General features: G+C 45.6%; 2 protein-coding genes across 12 annotated transcripts in view; one reads left to right on the top strand and one right to left on the bottom strand.

Annotated features, from left to right (window-relative positions):
* Kif9 (kinesin family member 9) overlaps window positions 1–2390 on the bottom strand; it is a 48437-nt gene extending 46047 nt beyond the window's left edge. Inside the window, exons 1-2 of one of the 6 annotated variants that reach the window (XM_006511943.4) lie at window positions 2045–2386; window positions 887–1132 (exon numbers count right to left, since the gene is read on the bottom strand). In XM_006511943.4, the coding sequence (XP_006512006.1) occupies window positions 887–923 (37 nt within the window). In that variant the 5' untranslated portion in view covers window positions 924–1132; window positions 2045–2386. Of the gene's footprint in view, window positions 1–886; window positions 1133–2013 lie in introns of all 6 variants that reach the window. The other 5 variants (XM_006511944.3, XM_006511942.4, NM_010628.3 and 2 more) reach the window with 5 other exon arrangements.
* The window catches only part of Klhl18 (kelch-like 18), a 50812-nt gene continuing 39634 nt past the window's right edge, over window positions 2391–13568 (top strand). For 2 of the 6 annotated variants that reach the window (NM_177771.5, NM_001360306.1), the window contains exon 1: window positions 2434–2662. In NM_177771.5, coding sequence (NP_808439.2) covers window positions 2534–2662 — 129 coding nt within the window. In that variant the 5' untranslated portion in view covers window positions 2434–2533. Of the gene's footprint in view, window positions 2663–13568 lie in introns of all 6 variants that reach the window. The other 4 variants (XM_017313405.2, XM_030244405.1, XM_030244406.1 and 1 more) reach the window with 4 other exon arrangements.

Below are 13568 nucleotides of genomic sequence, written 5' to 3'. Positions count from 1 at the left end.
GTCAAAGAAGAGACCCAGTTCCTCCAAGTTACCCTCTGTGTCCACACATGTCACTGTTTCATGAGTCTTCCCTAGCACTCTGCTGGATCTTTCCAATTTTTTTGTTTTTGTTTTTGTTTTTAGAAAATTAATCTGAAAAATATTGGAGTAAGAAAAGAACATAGTTTGGCTGAACATTTTGTGTGTGTGTGTGTGTGTGTGTGTGTGTGTGTGTGTGTGTGTCTGCAAATTTGAGCTCTAGAAAAAAATCACACGGCCTCTAACTTGGACCCCACATTAAGGAGACTGAAGGTTTCACTTCCGAGTTTACTTTCTGTTACTGAGAACTGAGAACAGAGAGAAGTGGTTTGTTGTTCACGATTAAAAAAAAATAAAGTCTTCCTTGCGAAAGGGTGTCACTGTGTAGCCCAGGTTGGCTTTGAACTCACAATTCTCTTGTCTTAGCTTCCCAAGTATTGGGGTTAGTATCTCCAGATGGGAGCTGTGCTTCTTTTACTCAATACTCAGTTTCTACAGCTCTGGGAAACCTTTCTGAACACAAGCCCCAAGAGTCTTATCTTCCTGCCCAGGAAGGTTCCAGTGCCGTTGAGTATAACATCTAGAAGGAATTACAAAGAATCCAGAGAGTTCTGGAAGCGGGTTCACAGGCCAGCTCAAAGGCTGCTCCAGAGCTTTCCCCCCCGTTTCTGCCCTACAACTTCCAACGCGCGCGTGCACATGCAGCCCCCCCATCCGACCTTTCCAGGGTCCTCCGGATGCTCATGCCGCCGAGCATCCCTGGAGTCATGCGCAGTTGGCAACAAGCCTTTCCGAGGGTCTATACTCCTCTCGGGAGCCCACTAGCCAACAGTGCCGCGGAAGGAAGCACATGCCATTTCGCACTTACTGAGGTACTGCTTGCTACCGTTCTTATGCCGCTTCATTTATGTGGGCTTCAGCTCCCAAGTCAAATTACAAGCTGCTTGAGGATAAGGGTCGTGCCGTTTACCTCTTGTGATGCCCCCCACAAGGTCCAGAACAGCGCCCAGCACACACCAGGTGCTCAAGAAATGGTAGTTGATGGTGATACTCATGGCTGGAAGTCAGAGGGTGACTGAATCTCCATAGGTGGGTCCACCATCTTCAGCCACTACTGAGAGAGTGCCAAGGTATGTGATATGTCACTCCCCTCCCACACTACTCTAATCCCTGAACTTGCAGCGTTCTGGGGAGGATACTTCATTTCCCAGTACAAGAAGCCATGCTCAGTCTCAAGATACCCTCCCATTAGGTAGTGTTTTTTCCCCCTCAGGATGGAATACTCCCAGAAATCTGAACACAGTCCTTACATACTTCACATAATAAAGTGACTCTGACGAGCCACCAGGAGACCTCTGTGCTGAGAGAGTCAGTGTTTCTCCATTTGTTTTGGGCTTGGGAATGAGCAGGATATACATTAACACCCACGAAGGCTTGACAAGAAGTCAATGGGATTACTCATAGGCACTAGGCGTTCATACCTACCATGCTCTTACCTCGATCAGGGATAAAGACTAAGAAACAAACACCCTTTAAACCCACAACACTGGGTCCTACTGCATCTCAGCATGAGATGAACCCAAAGTTTGCACCCAGGCAAAACTGGCCACTCTCCTATTTCTCACCCAGTGTGTGGAATGCTTTTCTAAAATGTGTGTGACAGATTGCCTTGGTCCCATTCCTGTGCCCCTCTAGAGGGTTTTCCTCTTCGGTAGTTAGAAGGCTCTAAGTGATGACACCGTGTCTTAATGATCTCTGACACTCAAACTCACGCCCTCTCCGTCTAAGGCAAGTCGTGGGACCTCAGTGGAGACTCGTGGGACTAAGGAACATCAGAAACTCCTAGCTCCCCTAAGCTGCGACCAGGTTGAAAGGAGCATCTCCAGGGGTGTCTCCGATTTTTTTTTTTTTTTCACAAATAAAAGAACCAAAGGAGTTAGGAACCCAGCCACTGACAGCAGCTGGGAGGATATCCCCACCAGGTTTCCCTTTTACCTAACGCCACCGGCTCGTGACCACTGCTCACCTCGCGGGGCAGTGGCGCTCGGGTAGAGCGACCGCTAGAACTGCAGCAACTTGAGGGAGCTCTGTTCGCAACCAGGACAGCTAGCCGACTGGCTGTGTACACAGTCGCCATGGCAACAGGAAGCCTGCAGGGATTACGGAAGTAGTGTAGGGTGGTGGCGGAATTTAAGCCCACATTTCTCCGTTAAAGATACAGGGAAAGTCAGAGCTGAACAAAGAAGACAGAGATGGAGTCAATTAACCTGGAAGGCTTAGAGTAGCTGTATATGCGAAGCCTGAGTTTGAGTTACGGGGGGAAAAAGGCTATGTATAAACCAGGAAGCGGGGCAGCGAGACTTCCGGTGTCGAGGACTTTGTGGGTACGGTGGCCGCGCAGGCCAGTGAGATTCCGGCTTCGCGTTCTGGGCAGCCTTCAGCGTGAGCCCTTGCCCCGCCCTGGTTAGTGTGAAGCCTGCTGGCCAGGCCTGCGCAGTTGCGGCGGCCGGGGAAGATGGTGGAGGACGGCGCGGAGGAGCTGGAGGACTTGGTGCATTTCTCCGTGTCGGAGTTGCCTAGTCGCGGCTACGGCGTCATGGAGGAGATCCGGCGGCAGGGCAAGCTATGCGACGTGACGCTAAAGGTACCATGGTCTGGGCGGTGGCTGGCTGAGGGGAAAGGGACTGAGCGGGAAGAAAAGGGTGGTGGACAGGGGAAGAGTGGTCCAGCCGACTGTGGGTGGAGAAAGGTTAGAGGGGAACAGAGTAGTAGAGAGCGGTGCCAAGCGCAGAGGGGGAAATGAGGCCAAGTTGGGAGAGTAAAGGGGACAGCCGTTCAGCCATTGGAAGGAAAGATTGAGAGGTGTGCCTCTGACGCCCTAAGAGCAGGAGACATTGGGGTATCCGCCTCCTTTTCTGTCATACAGAAAAGAGAAAATGTTCTTACAGGCAGACCATGGAGGAAGGGGCGGTGGCTGACTCCACATTCCGATGGGTACCACTAAGACATCCTATCTTGTCCTAAAGTCATTTCTTTGGGCTCCTTGAAGTTGGCTGTGCTGTTGTAAATGCTAAGCCTTCTCTTCAGGAGTCATTGCTTGCCCTTGGCGCTTTTAGAATCGGATCTGGAAATCTTTTGATGTGGGCTACTCTCTTCCATGCTGGAAAACAATCTACTGTCACCACCTTAAAAGGTCCTGGAGGCCAGGCTAAAGGACTGTTTGGGGAGAGGGATATTTTTGCCACCTGTTCCCATCCAGCATTCTGGTCTGGTGTCAAGGGCCAGTGCCCCCTGTGCTTTGAGTCGTGCAGGGCTGCACCTTGGTGCCCTGCTGAGCCAGGTAGATCCCTCCAGGTGGGGATACTGCCTGCCTGTGGTTTTTCCTGTTGGACCTTGCCTGGAAGGCTCTTACTGTCTCGGTGTGACACTCCCTCTTCCTGTTTCAAAACAACAGAAAGACACAGACACCTCTTAGACTTTATCTTCTACTGAGTTAAGGAAGCATTGCTTCTCCATGTATTCGAGTCAGACTGGTAGGAATGAATAGGGTGGCTCCTGGGCAGTGGTGGAGCACTCTTTTAATCCCAGCACTTGGGAGGCAGAGGCAAGCAGACCTCATGACCAGCCTGGTCTACAGAGTGAGTTCTAGGACAGCCAGGTCTATGAGAAACCCTGTCTCAAAAAAAAAAAAAAAAAAAAAAAAAGTTGAATGGTTAATGGTTTGGCACTTTAAAAAGCAAAACAAACTGAGGGTGGCTTTGGAGAAAGAACACACTAGCTGTAACCATGGGCACATTACTTAATCTCTTTAAGTTTAAATTTCGAAATGTGAAAATAATTTTTGTTCTTTGTTTTTGGTTTTTCAAGTCAGGATGTGAGCCATCACCACTCAGTTTAAAGATGATTCTTTTTTGTTTGTTTGTGGGGTTTTTTTTTTGTGTTTAATGTTTGTTTGTTTGTTTGTTTGTTTGAGACAGGGTTTCTCTGTGTAGCCCTGGCTGTCCTGGAACTCACTTTGTAGACCAGGCTGGCCTGGAACTAAGAAATCTGCCTACTTCTGCTTCCCAAGTGCTGGGATCAAAGGTGTGCGCCACCATTGTCCGGCTTAAAGACGATTCTTAAATCTCACCATTAGTGAGGATTAGATATTTGGTATTCTTTGTATAGCACCTATGTTAACTTTTTCATCAATCCTGAAAGAAATGGATCTCTAATTAGAGTAGTGAAATGGTCTGAGAAGGGGCAGATCGTCTCAGATAAGATAGGGAAACCAAGAGGATTAAGAAAAAATAAGATGGATTAGAGGAGGCAGAAGATGGCAAGGCCAGTAGAGATTTGGAAGCAGACTGATTTAACTGTGGCACCGACCTTTGGGATGTAGAGGCTGCTGAAAGGCAGTAATAAGAAAGAAGTTTTTCGCTAGGATTTAGGCTGTGTGCTGGTGACAAGCTGAGTGGGGAAAGGGACTCGCTGCCAAGCCTGATGACTTGAGTTGCATCCCTGGGACCCACATAGTGGAAGTGAGAACTGACCCCTGAAAATGGCCCTCTGCCCTCCGTAGGTGTGCTGTGGCACCTGCACGCTCTCTCTCTCTCTCTCTCTCTCTCTCTCTCTCTCTCTCTCTCTCTCTCTCTTTCTCTCTCTCACACACACACAAAGAGACGGCAGAAAAAGAAAAGTGTTTGTTTTTAAAGATTCGGGCTGTAAGAGGTGAGCCAGTAAGGAAAGCTGTGTGGTAGATAGATGGAGTGTGGTCACAGATACTTACTTCCCTAAAGCCATACATTTGCCTCTGCGTTCAACATAAATGCTGAATCTACCAAACTTACAGCAGAAATTGCTTGTATGATTTTTTTTTTCCCCACGAAAATCTTTTCCATTCAGGCAAAGGAACAATTGTATCATTCAAACGTCTTTCCGACTGAGAGTGCAAGTCTCAGTTACTTTGCTTGTGTCAGGTCAGAGTCATAAGGACCTGTGTAAAAGCATAGACCGGAGCTAGACTGTAGACAACATTTATTTCACTGGTTCCAAAACCCCCTTCTATAGAGCCTCAGGAGAATTCTGGTGCTAGGAGCCATCGAAAGGCCTAGTACACCAATGCTACAGTCACTACTCACAAGAGCTTCTCTGCAAAATCTGTCTTGGTTTCTCATAATTTACTCTTTTCTCCACCTTCCCATGAGTCCAGACTGTTTTTCAAATAAGCAGATTCTAAAGAATTGGTTAGCGGTTTAATAACTAGCTCCCCCCCACCCCACCCCACCCCAATTAGAGTAGTTGTTTGCAAACTTCAGCAGATATGAGACTCACCTGGTGGCCTTGTTCGTATCGCTCACCCTGGGATTTCTGATTCATAGGTCTGGCATGAGCCCCGTCGAGTTCACCAGTGATGCTGTCTTCCTCTAGGACTGCATTGTGAGAACCATAGCTATAAAATAAAGGACTTGTCCTCTCAGGATGTATTCAGAGTCAATGAATCTCCTTTGAGGTCAGTAATGCGCTAGTTCCCCAAGCCGGGAGTCAGGGAGCTCAACCTGTTGAGAAGGTAACCACCTGTTTTTTGTTAGGGCAGTGACAGCAGTTGCTTGCCTGGTAGAGAGGACGAGTATTGCCTGTTCTGGGCCCCTCCTGGTGACACACACACAGAGGAGTGGAGTGTTGCTGGTGCTTGGAGTTGGAGGTGGTTCTGCAGGTGCTGACCTCTGGAATGCTCAGAATTCTCCATTGAAGTCAGACATAACTTGTCTGCTTTTCATCTTGTACGCATTTGCTGGCGTTTGTAATCTCTCTGTGCTGGGTTTTTCTTGGGAATGTTGCTGATCTTATGATCTGAGAGGCAATATGGCACAGGCTCTGCCTGGATCTGAATCCTGGCTCTGCCACTTCATAGCTGACAAAACTTAAATTCCTTAAATGCTAGTGAGTCAGTCTATTCCTCTGTGAATGGACATCATTACCCACCTGACTGCTAAGGATTCAATTAGTTAATTAGCTTCAAACTTCATGTAATAAATGCTCAATGAATAGTAGGTATCTGTGTTTTATTGTTTGTTTACTTATTTATTTATTGTGTGTTCTTTTGTTTTTGTTTTTTTTGAGACAGGATTTCTCTGTGTAGTCCTGGCTTTTCTGGAACTCCCTTTGTAGACCAGACTGGTCTTGAAATCAGAGATCTACCTGCCACTGCCTCCTAAGTGCTGGCATTAAAGACATATGCCACCACCATCCAGCTATATTTTCTACTTGTTTGGTTTTATGTGTATGGATGTGTTTTCCTGCATGTACAGATGTACATCACTTGTGTGCCTGGTGCCCTTAGAGGCTAAAGAGGACATTGGATCCCTCAGAAGTAGAATAACAGATGTTTGTGAGCTGCTGTGTGGTTGCTGGGAATCGAACCTGAGTCCTCTGGAATAGTAGCCAGTGCTCTTAACCACAGAGCCATCTCTCAAGCCTTTAATAATAATTAAAGAGATAAGATCTTTTTTTTTTTTTTGTTTTTTTTTTTTGTTTTTTTTTTTTAAAGATATGTTTTTTTTTTTTTTAAGATTTATTTATTTATTATATGTAAGTACACTGTAGCTGTTTTCAGACACTCCAGAAGAGGGCGTCAGATCTTGTTACAGATGGCTGTGAGCCACCATGTGGTTGCTGGGATTTGAACTCTGGACCTTCGGAAGAACAGTCGGGTGCTCTTACCCACTGAGCCATCTCACCAGCCCCCAAGAGATAAGATCTTAATGTGTTGAGCAGGCTGGCCCTAAACTTTTGTGTTCAAGTGATCTTCATGCCTCTGTTTCCAAAATAACTGGGACTATAGGTGCATGCCATTGCTTCTGACATTAATAATAATTTAATGATGTTTCCGAAGAAAGTATGTGGTGATTTGAATGTGCTTGGCCCAGGGAGTGGCACTATTTGGAGGTATGACCTTGTTGGAGTAGGTGTGATCTTTTTGGAGGAAGTGTGTTCCTGTAGGGGTGGGATTTGAGAGTTTCCCTTTAGCTGCCTAAGATGCCAGTCTTTTCCTAGCTGCCTTTGGAATAAGATGTAGAACTCTCAGCTCCTCCAGCACCGGGTCTGCCTGGATGCTGCCATGCTTCCGCCCTTGATGATAATTGACTGAACCTCTCTGAACCTATAAGCCAGCCCCAATTAAATGTTGTCCTTTATAAGAGTTGCTTTGGTCATAGTGTTTCTTCACAGCAATGGAACCCTAGCTAAGACAAAGTATAAATAAAAGTATGTGTTCCATTGGCAGGGTTTTTTTGTTTTGTTTTGTTTGTGTTTGTTTCAAAACAGTTACCCACTACGTAGCTCAGGCTGTCCTGGAACTCACTCTGTAGACCAGACTGCCCTGGAACTCATAGAGGTTAGCCTGCCTCTGCCTGCCAAGTGCTGGGATTAAAGGCCTTTCCCACTATGCCTAGCTATTTGTGTTTGTTTTTTGAGGCAGGGTCTTATGTATGCTGGATTTGGCTTGCAGAAAATAACCTTGAACTGATAACAGTGCCCCCACTACACTTGGTTTAGGTGTGCAGTTTTGAATTTATCTTAGTTTATCTATGCCCCTTGCCTTCAAAGAGTTTGCAGTCTACTGCTCTACTTCAATAGTTTGCATTTACAGTTGAGACCAGAGCCTGAAAAGGTCTTGTTTAAGGTTACAGGCTGAACTAGGCAAAAGTAGGGTTAGACTTGTAGTGTAGTTTCTACAGTCTAGTGTTGAGCACTCTGTGACTGACAGCGTCAGGACTTACTTCAATTACTGCTTTGTGATGGGATTTAAGATACTTCAGTCTTTTTTTTTAATTTTTTTTATTAGATATTTTCCTCGTTTACATTTTCAATGCTATCCCAAAGGTCCCCCATACCCACCCCCCCAATCCCCTACCCACCCACTCCCCCTTTTTGACCCTGGCGTTCCCCTGTACTGGGGCATCTAAAGTTGGCAAGTCCAATGGGCCTCTCTTTGCAGTGATGGCCGACTAGGCCATCTTTTGATGCATATGCAGCTAGAGACAAGAGCTCCGGGGTACTGGTTAGTTCATATTGTTGTTCCACCTATAGGGTTGCAGTTCCTTTTAGCTCCTTGGGTAATATCTCTAGCTCCTGCATTGGGGGCCGTGTGACCCATCCAATAGCTGACTGTGATCATCCACTTCTGTATTTGCTAGGCCCCGGCATAGTCTCACAAGAGAGAGCTATATCTGGGTCCTTTCAGCAAAATTTTGCTAGTGTGTGCAATGGTGTCAGCGTTTGGAAGCTGATTATGGGATGGATCCCTGCATATGGCAATCACTAGATGGTCGATACTTCAGTCTTAACACCATAAGCTCTCCTCTTTCCTCTCATCCCGAGGAAGACTGAAAGTGTGCATGCATGGTCTTCTCACACCTCAAAGTCCACGGCTGACGAGTGAACCTAGATTTAATTTTCCTTTTGGAAATGTTTAAACTTAAATTCCCTGGGAGCCTGTTGGGTAGTTAAGTAGAAGTGTGACAAAGAAGAGTAATATATTAGTTGTTTTTGTTTTTAAAAATCAATCACATTTTACCCAAGTTTAGTGGCCCACACCTTTGATCCCAGCACCCTGAAGGCAGAGGCAGGGGTATCTCTCTGAGTTCCAGTCCAGAGCTAAATAAAGAGACCCTACCTCTAAATTTATTAGTTAATTAAAAGTAGAATTTAAAAAACACTTTCTTATTGCAGTCACTTGAACTTTTTTGTTTGGTTGGTTGATTATTTTTTTTCAAGACAGGGTTTATTTGTTTATCTTTGCTGTCCTAGAGCTAGGCCTCCAGACCAGGCTGGCCTCGAACTCACAGAGACCCGCCTGCCTCTGCCTCCTGAGTAGTTTTTGTTTTGTTTTGAATATGGACTTATTAGATACAAAACAAAACCCCATGGTTCTTCTCTTTGGCAAGGAGGATGGCCCACAGGTTCTTGGCAACCTGTGGGATGTGACTGAGGTCTGCATAGAGCAGTTTGTGTCTGTGGAAGTTCTCAGCTTCTCTCCCCATCTCATCCCCATGCCTCTGACAGAGTTCCAAAGTGAGCATCAGGTTCACCCGGGTCCAGCCACCTCCCAGATCCAGGTCACATCCTTTCTCCTGAGATCTCAAGGCCGCAGGGGGGTTATTCCTATTTTCCCCTCAACTCACACACTCCCTTTCTTCTGTATTTGTGAAAACAGAATGGGGAGATTGTCAGCAACCCTGAATATTTAGTATTCACAGACCCCGTGAGCTTAGAGGAGAGGGGGAGGACTGTGTGCTTGTGTGATGGGTGTGGGGGTGTGGGGTGCACACTTTGCCATGACACACGTGTGGAGGTCAGAACACAACTTTGTGGAGTCGATTCTTCTGCCTTTTTGTGGATTCCAAGATTTGAACTCAAATCTGAGGGGCTTGTGTGGCACACAGTTGACCCGACAGCCATCTCTTCTGTCCCTGCAAAATTTCTGAACTAGAGACTTTAACCTCCAGAAGGAAATGCCTTTTCTATGAGCGAAGGGCACAGTGTTAGAATGTTTTCTTTTGGGCCACCAGATCCAGGTACAGAATTTCCCCTGAAGCTGGCTTGGAGCGCTGCACATGTGAGTCTGAAGTTGTTCCCTGTCTGCAATAGAGGAGTAGGTGGAGAAGGACGTGAAGTCAGGACTTGCTGGTGCATGCCATATTTGTTATGTATGGTATAGTGTATAATACAGGGTAATTATAGAGCTAGAATAACCATGTTAAAAGGAATCCATAGAGGGCTCTACTAAAGCCATTTATTTTGTAGAACGAAAAGCCTGAAGCTTAGAGCTATTAAGGGATTTATCCAAGGCACAAAACTGCATTAGCTGAGATCCAACGTAGCTATTTTTGTATGGGTGGAAGTGATGATTTTACGCTCTCTGTCAGCTGACTCTCCTGCGCCGGGGCAGATGGCATGAAGCACACAGAGCAGGATACAACCAAACCACCTTAGAGTCACTTCTGAGCCTGGAAGGTGGTGATGTTAGTGTGTCTAAATTCAACACTACAGATGTTGCAGCAGAGAGGAAAAGAAAGACCCTTTGGCTGACTTCTAGATGCAAATTAATTAATTAATTCTTTCTTTCTTTTTATTTGTATTTTTTGGTAGGGGTTGGGGGTGGAGGTAGCTTTGATACAGAGTCTTGATCTGTAGTTGAGGCTGGCCGGAAACTGACTGTGTAGCCAGGGCAGTCTCAGACTTGGTGATCTTCCAGCCTCAGCCTCAGAGTGCTGAGATTGCAGCACAAGCTCCATGCCACACATGGAGACGTGTATGATCTTAAACTTCCGAACACTCATTGACTAGTTTATTCACAAGACTTCCTCCCAATTTCTTAAAGTAGTGTTCACTTTTAGAGTCCCTGGTCTCTAAAGTAGTCACAGGGGAAGAATACACTCCTTGAGGAGCAAAGCACTTGTGGCAAGAACTCGATACTCAGCAAAAGTTTGCTTTTGCCCAGGTGTGGTGGCTCTCGCCTGTAATCCCAAAACATGGGAGGCCGAAACTGGAGGACTGACACCAATTTAAAGTCAGCCTGGGCTACCTAGTAAACTCCAGGCTAGTCTTGGCTACAAGGTGAGCCTGCTTCAAAACAACAAGGAAAGGGAAAGATGAAGGGAAGAAAGGCTTTGATCTCTTTCTCATTTTGATTTACATTTTGGATGGTGCAGTTTAACGTTTGGATGCCGACTGGGCGGCTGTGAGAGACTGTGCACGAAATGCTGCCTGACAGCTGACATGGGAAGCTGGAGGCTCAGCGGTCTGCAACCCTGTTAGCAGTGGAGAGCCATCCATGGGATTCCCTGATGCTTCTGGAGCTTGGCGGGGTGAATGACCGTCAGAAGCCTGTGTCTGGGGATGCTTCTCACCGTAGACGGTTCCTTTGTTGTTGTGTGCATGAGGCTCCTCTGTTTGCGCTTAGCCCCAGCTGGTTCAGCTTGATGATGGCAAAATGAAACCACAGTTTTCCTAGAGCATGTTCCCAGACTTTCCTAAATGACAGGCGTGGCCCTCACCTTCCTACTTTCAACTCGTTGACTTTTGGCACTCCCGCCTCTTTGGCGTGGGACCATCTAGCGTCTTTGCGGTTAGCTTATGTGTCAGCAAGACCATAGAGAGAAGAGAGAACACCCAAACATCGGACTGCATCATTTCTTCCAGTTGAGGACAAAATGAATGAATCAAAGTGTGTGTGAGCTATGAGCTAGAAAACCTAAAAATAGAATCCTTGGGGATTTTAGGTAATACAGTTTTAGTTGTGACTGTGAATAGCTTGAAAAGCTGCCCTGCACAGTACACTTAAGCACTAATGTGGCTGTGTTCTAATAAAATTATTGACAAAGGGAAGTCTGAAACAAACACGGCTAGCTACAGCTTATTGGCCTCCGTGTGTTTTAATGGTCCTTTGTAGCGCTGAAGTTTTTGTAGGGTACAGTGACAATTACTTTGTGACTCCACATACAGTATCTAGGAATTGGAAGTGCCTCCTACTAAATGGTATGGCTGAGGGGCTAGGGATGGAGTTTGGCTGTGGGACACGCACTCAGCGTATGGGAGGCCCTGGTTTCCATCTCTAGTGCTATAGGAAGAAACACAGTAAAGACAGATGGCCTTATTCAAAATTCCCAATTTTGATCGTAAAGTCTCATAGCTCCATTACAGCATGAAGATGACTGTTTCCAAATTGTTAATGAAAGGCACCAAATTCCCTTTCTGCCTCACTTGAAGCTGAGGATGCCAGGCTACTTGCAGAAGTGGTTGAAAAAGGGCCAGGGAGATGGCTTAGCTTGCTTTCCAGAACCAAAGTTTGGGCATGATGGTGCAGAGATGGGTGCATATCTGGGGTTCACCAGTCAGTCATCATATATATTCTGTGGTTATCACATGGATATGTTGAACTGGCAAGTTCCAGGACAGCGAAGTGGATGGACAGTGCTGAGGAATGATCCCAGAGATTGCCCTCTTACCTCCACACCCACATGCACCCACATGCACACACATGCACACACACACCAAATGAAGAGCTTTGTTTTGCTTTGCTTTGTTTTTGAGATAAGGTCTGATTCTGTAGCTTAGGTTAACCTGGAGCTCACTGTGTAGCCTGGGTTGACTTTGACAAGTCCTCTGCCTGGGTTTCATGAATGCAGAGATTATCAGCATGAACCACATGTTCAGCTGTATATGTATGTATGCTCTATATACATTTATGTAAAATTTTAAAAGACATTGATTTATTATTGTGGAGGGAGTGAGAACATGCCACAGAGAACACGTAGAGGTCAGAGAGCAACATGTGGGTATTACTTCTCCCCATCTACCTTCCAGAGCCCTGGGATAGAACTCACATAGTCAGATTAGACAGTAGTGCTCACTAATTAGCGACCGCAAGCTCCCTTTCTCTCTCTGTAGCTGGCTGGGCCTTTTCTCTGTCCACCTCAGTTCCCAAGAATGGTGCAGAGGCTTATTTATTTATGTTTTTTTTTTTTCCAAGACAGGGTTTCTCTGTGTAGCCCTGGCTGTCCTGGAACTCACTCTGTAGACCATGCTGGCCTTGAACTCAGAAATCTGCCTGCCTCTGCCTCCCAAATGCTGGGATTAATGGCGTGCGCCACCATGCCCAGCTAAGATGCCATCCTGAAACCACCTGTACTCTTAGTTCACAATGTTGCATCTCTATGGGTTGCCATTTGCAGTCGTGGCACAAGGTGGTGCTGTTGGCTGTAGGTTGGATTCCTCTGAAATTTCATGATTCAAAGGATTGCCTAAATTTTGTTGTATTGTCTATAATTTAGCAGGGATTTTTTTTCAGTTCTTTATTATCTAAGTTTGCTTTGTTATAGTCTCTCTTAAAAATTAGGATATCAAAAAAAATTAGGATATCTAACATTTGATCATTATTGAAAATATAATTATTTGTAAGCTGATAAGTGAAACAAAGTTATACAGGATCCAGATGCCTTCCGTCATTGCGTTTTTCTCCATTTTTAACATAGAAAATATTTTCCTTTTTTATTTTATTATTATTATTATTATTATTATTATTATATTTCTTTGGTTTTTTCAAGACAAGGTATCTCTGTGTAGCCCTGGCTGTCCTGGAACTCACTTTGTAGACCAGGCTGGCCTCGAACTCAGAAATCTGCCTGCCTCTGCCTCCCGAGTGCTGGGATTAAAGGCGTGCGCCACCACCACCTGGCTCCTTTTTTAAATCTCTAGCTCTCTCCTTCCTTCAGAGACTTTATTTACTATTTCTCCCTATGACTTTTTATATTCATATTCATATATGATATATTCATATCTATCTTTCTTCCTTTCTTTCTTTCTTTCTTTCTTTCTTTCTTTCTTTCTTTCTTTCACATTTAAGCAGAATTCCAAAGATTTTTACCTGGTCAAAGGCCGCTCTCTGGGATTGCAGTTATGGTTGTTGTTTCCATTGGGCTGTTAGCTTGTACCTCAGGCTGCAGCCTTTGCTCACAGGGAAGAGGTGGAAGGGGTGGTGCTGACACCATGAACCTTGAGCTGGCATC

The sequence above is a fragment of the Mus musculus genome, chromosome 9, assembly GCF_000001635.26.
Source record: "Mus musculus strain C57BL/6J chromosome 9, GRCm38.p6 C57BL/6J".
In the NCBI taxonomy this organism is placed as follows: Eukaryota; Metazoa; Chordata; class Mammalia; order Rodentia; family Muridae; genus Mus; species Mus musculus.
The sequence above is the reverse complement of the archived record's forward strand: the minus strand, read 5'-3'. Positions and strand labels throughout refer to the sequence as shown.